Source organism: Naegleria fowleri (assembly GCF_008403515.1).
Source record: "Naegleria fowleri strain ATCC 30894 chromosome Unknown tig66, whole genome shotgun sequence".
NCBI classification, from domain to species: Eukaryota; Heterolobosea; class Eutetramitea; order Acrasida; family Naegleriidae; genus Naegleria; species Naegleria fowleri.
The window spans coordinates 458,462-466,529 of record NW_025407998.1 but is presented as its reverse complement, the minus strand read 5'-3'; the positions used below and the strand labels follow the sequence as shown (position 1 = coordinate 466,529).

Below are 8,068 nucleotides of genomic sequence, written 5' to 3'. Positions count from 1 at the left end.
TAAGATGAAGTGCTACAAATTTGTCCCAGAACGGAACAATTTGTAGGTGAAAGAGATTGGAGGTCATTGATAAATGTCATAACCTTTTGTAAAGCTAATTCCAGCTCTTTCACTCTTTCAAGGAGGTGCTCCTTGCTGTCTGGAGGGTGTTGAGTCATTTTTTTGCGCTCGTCTCGAGAGAAAAAAATGCAGCAACCCTTCTTTAATCCCTCTGCTGCTGCTGCCGGTGCAGGTAGGTATCACTAGCGAGCAACATGACAATTCTTGAATCTATTTTGACCAAACCCTCATCGCCAACAACAACACGATGATTTCCGAATCGACTTTACAGTGAACGATGCTCAAAATAGTAACAAACGAACCTTGGGTACATTCCTTTCCCAACAACAACAACAACCATCATCATCCTACACCACCAACCCATTATTATCATCCACACAACAGCAATCAATGATGATGGCAGCTAACAATCCTTACCTCCAACAACAAAAGTATGTTTCTCAAGTAATTATTTTGTGATTTACATTTCATCAACTAATAACCATGAATGGGACAATCGTTATATTGTTGTTGTTGTTGATTTATTCCTTTTTTCATCATGAATATCTTCTCTTGCAACCAACGACACGACCACATGTGTTGTCTCCTGCAAACAATACGATCACCATCCATGACTTTGTCATTCTAACAACATTGTCTTCAAACAACACTATCAAACATTACAACAATAACCACTAATCACGAATACAACCACAATAACAACAACATGAATACCATTTAATACCAACAACCACACGAATACTATTAATACCAACATCATCACCACCACCAACCTTGACAACAACCACATGAATACTATTAATACCACCAACATGACAACACAGAAAATCAAAAATTGATTACATTCAATTACCTGAAAAAGTCAAAGATACCATCTCTGAGAGTGAAATTTATTCCATTCTTTTAAATTATGAACATCGATTGGATGTATTACTCTCTGAAAAGAAACAACATATGCGTCAATTATTATTAAACAATGAAACATCAAGTGAAACATTGAGAATCTATGTCACACATCAAAGAAAACCAATCTCAAAAACAGAAGAAGAATGGAGATTTGGAATTCAAGGTGGTATTGTCAGAACACTTTCTAATTCAGCAACCATTGAACAATACAAATTTACTCACTTCTTGAAATCAATGATTATTGAATTAGATAGAAATGTATTTTCAGGTGGTGAAGATTTTATTGAATGGAATTCATTACCTTCACAACCATTGAAGGATGGATTTACATTTAGTCGAAGAGTGAATCTCTCTAAATTATATGAATTATATCCTCAACATGTCTATCCATTGAAATTATTATTTCATTTCAAACAAGATCCACCTCTCTATGAGATTAATAATGTCTATTTGAAGAGATTGATTCGAACAACGGAAGAATATAGTCGAAGTTTGAAATTGGAGAGTCAGAGTGGTGGTTCTAATAATTCATTACAAGAAGAAACTTTTACATTGAATCAAATTCTATCCATGATTTGGGAATATATTACAAAGAATCGTTTGTATGATAGTGAAGACAAGTCATTGATTCGATGTGATGAATTATTGAGTCACATGATGACATTACATGAAACTACCACCATGAATAATAATAATAGTACCAACATGAATACCACCACCATCAATACCATGAATACCACCAACATGAATACCATGAATACCATGAATACCAACAATACCATGAATACCACACCACACATCATCTCCTATACAGAAATTCTCAAAAAAGTGAAATCTCTTCTCACTATTCCTATTAACTCTACAGTAACTGAAATTATTCATCCAATTTCATGTTCACCTACTAGTGATTCAGAATTAATGACACCTCAACAACAACAACAAGTCTTTCAAGGTAATTCTAAAAAAGATGTTCCTGTTCAAGTGAATACTCCACATCAAGCTAAAACTAATTCATCTATTGAAAAGATTTTGAATGATGAACCCAATGAAGAAATTGAAAATATTAATAAGAATATTCAAAATGTCATTCAAGACATTAAACAAAGATCTGAAAAGATGAAATTTATGAAGAAATTTGCTGAAGATCCAGTGAATACTCTTCATGCATTGATTGATTCACAAACTAGGGATTTACTTGTTTTACACAAGAAACAAAGTGTTGAGGAGGCAAGAAAATCATCATTTTACAAACCAAGTGATTGGATCCATACAGCATTGTTTAAATATTTGAAAAGTAATGAAAAGAAGCATTTGAAATGAATGTGTTTGTTGGTGAATTTATTTGTTCAATCACATGTTGACAAGAGTGTTTTTGTTAGATCAAAGTGTTGTTGTTGTGAATAAAGTTCCTTCTTCCCATTTTTAAAAATGTCAAACCACAAACATTGACGACCATCAAAAAAAAATCAACATTGATCCTCTCATCCTCTCACACATCATCATCATCGTCGTCGTCATGGAACAACAACATCAACTCGAGCAATTACGCTTTGAAATTCAAACATTAGATTCTCAGCAACATCGCTTGAGATTTGAAAATATGGAACTGCAAGAGGAGTGTTGTCGATGTGAGCAAGAAATCAATATGCTTCAAATGAAGCTGAGAGAACTCGAACAACGCAAGTCGGAATTACAGAAACAAATTTCAAGCATCAAAATGAAACAGTAATAATACATTCTCATAACCTCATCCATATGGATGATATTTTTAAAAGAATATATATCACAATGAAGTCTTCCCTCGAAGACCATCTTTATTTGATCTTCGTTCTCCAATTCCATATAATACCAATCCAATAAATAAAACAACAATACTCACTATATGATAGGGTGTTATTGGTGATTGTTCAGGAATGATAAATTTCATAAATGGTAATGCAAACACCAGTGTACAAAATGGAAATGCAAATGCATTGGCAAAGAAAGTAATATCAGCATTGATATATTTCACACACAATAATCTCAATTGCAACCAAATATAACTATTAATATTGAAAATAACAATGGTAATCCAACCTTGTCTTTCTCCAAATAAAACATTATTAAACGCTATATTCATATCATGAATAAATGAATTAAATGAATCGTATTGATTAATAAAGAAATAATAGAGAGGAAACATGAGAATGGTATTTAAAATTAATTCATAAATTCTTTCATAGAATCCAAGTGTATAGACATTGAGTGGAACATTTATGGAAGGATCCTTGCATGTATTTCGTGAAATAGTATTTCTTTTTCTTTTTTCATGAGTATCATTCACATTTTGTGAAATAGTATTTCTTTTGTTTTGTTCATGAGTATTATTCATGAAATAATTATTTCGTTTGTTGGTCCTTTTTAAAAGATACATTTCATACATTCTCTGTCCAACAGTAAAGAAACAACTCAATACAAAAATACCAGCATAGATGAGAGAGGGTCGTGTGGATGAGTGTTGTTGTTGTTCTTGTTGTACTTCATCTCTCGCCAATACTACTAAATAAGGTAATATTACTACAATAAATATTCCTAATAAAATACATACAACTCCACACCATTGTAATGCATTGTATTTCACTTTAAATATAAACAATGTACATAGTACTGATAATGGTATATTCATTTGTGCTAATAATACCATTAATGTTCCACTATTCTTTCCCATTCCATTTGAACCAATAATTTGAAATAAAGTTTCAAAAATATTACAAATTGAAATGTTCAAGTAATGAATGGAATAGAGAGTGCTGTGATGACGAGTGTTGTGATTCATCGGAGGAGAAGGAGGAGAAGGAGTTGTATTCATAGGAGTGGTGGTGATCATGGTGGTATTAAGAGTTGTTGTTGTTGTCGTTTCAATAATAGTAGTATTAGTAGTTGGAGTAGTATTAGTAGTAATAGTATTCTTCATTGGATGGATGGAATTGCTACTATCATTGACAATCATAGAAATGAAGTGATCAGAGTGATGATGAGAATTCTCTCTTGAATTCAATTGAACTTTGAAGGGATAATAAATTTCAGAATAGATCAAATGTCCAATAAAAAACAATCCGCAAGTCAAGACATAATTCAATTCAGAGGCAAGGAAAGGATATTGATACAATACATTCAATGATTTTTTAAAATATAAAGTTGAGAGAACATCAAAGATAATGAAACAGGTCAACAGCAAGAGGGATGTGAAATAAAAGAGGAATTTTTGTGTCGTGTTGGAAGGTTGTTGTTCAAATTGTTGTTGTTTAGGTTGTTGTTGACCGTGTTGTTCATTATTGTGATCATTCTTCATGGACAATAATAATGGAGAGTGTTCCGATGATTCGAGTGGTGGTGGTGGTGGTGGTGGTGGTGGTGGTTCAAGTGTGATGTTGTTCTTGTTGTTCAAACTGCCTCTTCTTCCTTCATCATTCTTGGAGGAATGAAACATTATTTTTTCGAGGACAAGGTTCAAAAAAAATCGAGCGCCAATCCAATGATTTGGTAGTCCGTCATTTCGGAGGAAGAAGCTTCTTCGCTCTCAACCACACATTTCGGAACCTAATGACGGAAGGGGTTATCAAGTTTTTAAGGGTGGTGGTGGTGGTGGTGGTGGTGGTCGATTCTCTAAGAGCTCTTTGGTATTTACATTATCATCATCATGGTATGAATTCAAACATTTTCTCTACTCTTCATTCAATTGATGATGACCCCTGTCCTTCTTATTCTTGTGGGATTCCACTCAACATGAACACATCGTCGGTTAGAAATTTTTCAACCACCTTTTTAAACCAAACAGAGGAGGTAATTCCTTATTTTCCATATGGAGAGACAGATTTTGCATCGCGATTCGAAGAAACAAACAATTCTATGTCGATAAATCTCATTTCATACCTTTGTTGGAAAGAAGAGGTTCACAATTATTCCATCTGGGAGGACAAGTGTCACCCAACTTGTGCTTCTCTCTCATTCGACAATTTGATGTTTATAGTCTTGAAAGAAAAAAAGAAGAAGCTTATGGTACTTGTTGATGACTATGATCATTATGCAAAAATAGCATTTGAAAATCCTGAAAAGTACAAAACCATTGTGAAAGGAAGAAGTCGTGGAGATTCAATCTCTTCACCCATTCTCTCATTCCTTGAACATCTCAAAAAAATCTTCTGGTGCAGTACTTGAATCCTTTCCAATTTTGATTGTTGGTGTCATTCCAATTTCTCTTGCTGATCAACCTCTTTTCAATCCTACTCTTTCAATGTATTTTCTAAAAAAGATGATGCAAGATCATGTCTTTCAAATGTCATTGAAGGCAAAGATATACCTCACGATTCTATGACCGATGACATGAGTAGAAAAATTTGTGAAAAAGTTTTTGTAACGATCAAGAACTCGAGTACACTTTCCATTCCTATCCTTCAACAACTAACAGCCACGAATGTTGTACAATTGAATAATTATATTGTTCTGGTATTATGAACCCATTAACAATCATCAAAGACAAGTATGGGATATTAATATTGTGTCCTTTTTGTATTATCATGGTATGCTTACTTTGTTGAGAGAAGATGTTTCTAATACTCTAACCATCCCAAATGAAGTCATACAAAAAGAGTATTTTTTTGAACTTGAAAAAACTTCAAACCTTGATCAATTTGACATTACAATGCTTTTCAATCATCCATCTTAAAAAACTTTGGAACATGTATTAAGAAATATTATTGACAAAAGATTTATTTAAAATGATAACCTTTTTTCTAAAGAATCACTTCAACACTCTATTTGCAATGTTTTAGAAGTGTATTTTAAACATGAATGTTTTAAAGTTATTAAGGATGGTCCTATTAAAGAAAATTCTGATTCTTCTTTTTAAAATGGTTTCTAAAAGTAGTTCATTCAATGCAACGTTGGGAGAATAAAAAAACTGTTGAAAGAGTTAACTAAAGTCTTTCTTGCATATGTCCATGAATGTATGACTTGAACTACCATTTAAAGAGGGTGAATAAAAGATTGTGAAAGAAGATGCAGCAGTGATGTTCTAGAAAATGCAACAAAAAAATTGAAGGAAAAGGTGAATCAATTGATGAAAATAAAACCAAGCAAATCCATTCATGCTTTCGTGCAGTTTGGTGCTCCATTTATTGTGAAAGATGACCATTTAACACAAATAAACACAACTTGGTCTTCACATTTCAATCCATGATCTTATAATATTCTGAAGAAAATATTCTTGAATGAGTGTCCATGAATAATAATTGATCTTCAGAAATTATAACGACATGATTGAATCCAATCATCATGATCACTCACTCAACTCTTCAATACACAAAGGGTACCAAACTGTAGGGAACCATAATACAATATCGTGTCCAATCTTGTGCATATTGTCTCGAATAGTACAAATGTCTATTTCTCTCTGTCGTAATAATATCCAATGTATTCATCATGGCATACAAGAGTGGAATGAATAAACAAGTTCCACTTCCTCCATACCACACATTCAATAAAAAGAGTGACCATACCATCAACAATTCACCACTCAAATCAATATTTCGACACAATAACCATCCACTATCTGCTAAAATATAAGAACCATCTCGAGAACTCACTACACGAGGAGTGAGAGTCTTGCTCAATAAAAAGTATGGGAAGGATGAAATGGGACGATTCTGTTCTGTTCCATGAAAGTAATACTCTTGTTTGAAATACATGTATTGAGTATTGGAAATACTCCAAATATAGTAACCTAACAAGAAGAGAGTAATGGGTAGAAGAGGGAATACTTGACCACCATCACTACTACCTCCAAGAATACCAAAAGTAGTAGTTGTTGTTGGAATAGTAGTAGTAGTAGAATGAGTTGACAAGTCCTGTCCTCCTCCTCCTTGATGCATTTGATAAATCAATGGTATCGTATTAAAGAATGGTAATACCACACTCTTATCCAAGACATCCATCCAATCATTTTCACCATCATAGGCACCCATGACACTACTATTCATATAGAGTTGAATCATGTAATTACAAATAAGGAATGTGGCAATCCATTGACATGCTACAGTATAGGAGATATATTCATACAATTCAAATTGTTTAGCCAACACACTCAATGAGAGAATGAACCATAAATTGTAACCCATATCAATGGATGGAAGTGAAATTCGAGAGGTAATACTAGTAGTAGTAGTAGTAGTAGTGCTTGTGGGAAGAGTAGTGTTCGAATTGGTCATCATGGTGGTAGTCATTGTACCACTCGTCTTTGATAAAAGTGTAAGGATCCATCCTCCTACCAATGAACAAGTAAACAATGCAATGAAATGTTCATACCATTCCACTAATGGTAATAGATGAGTCACACTCAACATGAAAACCATAAATATATTCATCACAAAGGAATGATACATGTGATAGGAAGGTGAACAAGTGGTGGCAAGAATGGTCTGCAATCCACACCATAACATCATTAATGAATACATCCATATACAAGTGTAATCACTAGGAAGAGCATACATGAGAATGGGTTTTAACAATTGGTCCTTTACAAATGGATAGATGGTTGAGAGTGAATGAGGATAAATGAATTGACCATGATGAAAAATGGTGACAATCCAAAGATAGTAAGTGAGAAGAATGGTACCAAAGAATCTCAACGAATGAATGGGTTTGAATGGGGTAAAGTCAGAATCAAATTCCTTCTTCTTCTTATCAGCACCAGCACCTCCAACAATAGTACTGCTACTACTAGTACTTTTAGGTGTTGTTGTTATTTCCTCTTGAAGATCTTCACTCATGAGGTAGTACTCTTGCTGAGCATGACTCGTTTCAAATTCACTACCACTAATTTCTTCTCCAATCACACTTGCTGTTGATTCAATTGTCTTTTGAATACCTTCAACGGCAGCACCAATACTAGTACTACTACTACCAATGAGGATTTGATCTTCATCGGCTGGATGGAGAGTGGTGGCTGTGGTTCGAATGTCCATTTTTTAAGGGAATATCGCAAAAGATAACCTACCCGAGATGTGTGAGAGTGTGAATGAAAACAAAAAGGATGAAAGTGGCGGTTAGTCGTAGTGGTTTAGTA

At 33.8% G+C, this 8,068-nt stretch overlaps 3 protein-coding genes across 3 annotated transcripts; 1 reads left to right on the top strand and 2 right to left on the bottom strand.

The window, feature by feature from the left end:
* Window positions 1-186: 186 nt before the first annotated feature.
* On the top strand, window positions 187-2,286 carry FDP41_009024 (uncharacterized protein; the record flags this gene model as incomplete). Its single annotated transcript, XM_044712940.1, has 3 exons — window positions 187-232; window positions 332-491; window positions 885-2,286. The coding sequence occupies 3 exons, from the start codon at window positions 187-189 to the stop codon at window positions 2,284-2,286; spliced, it is 1,608 nt and encodes a 535-aa protein (XP_044557489.1).
* A 463-nt stretch (window positions 2,287-2,749) lies between these two features.
* FDP41_009023 (uncharacterized protein) lies at window positions 2,750-4,435 on the bottom strand (the record flags this gene model as incomplete). Its single annotated transcript, XM_044712939.1, has 1 exon — window positions 2,750-4,435. The coding sequence occupies one exon, from the start codon at window positions 4,433-4,435 to the stop codon at window positions 2,750-2,752; it is 1,686 nt and encodes a 561-aa protein (XP_044557488.1).
* Window positions 4,436-6,299: 1,864 nt separating this feature from the next.
* Window positions 6,300-7,967, bottom strand: FDP41_009022 (uncharacterized protein; the record flags this gene model as incomplete). The annotated part of the gene is made up of 1 exon (XM_044712938.1): window positions 6,300-7,967. One exon carries the CDS (start codon window positions 7,965-7,967, stop codon window positions 6,300-6,302), a length of 1,668 nt encoding a protein of 555 aa, XP_044557487.1.
* Window positions 7,968-8,068: the final 101 nt, after the last annotated feature.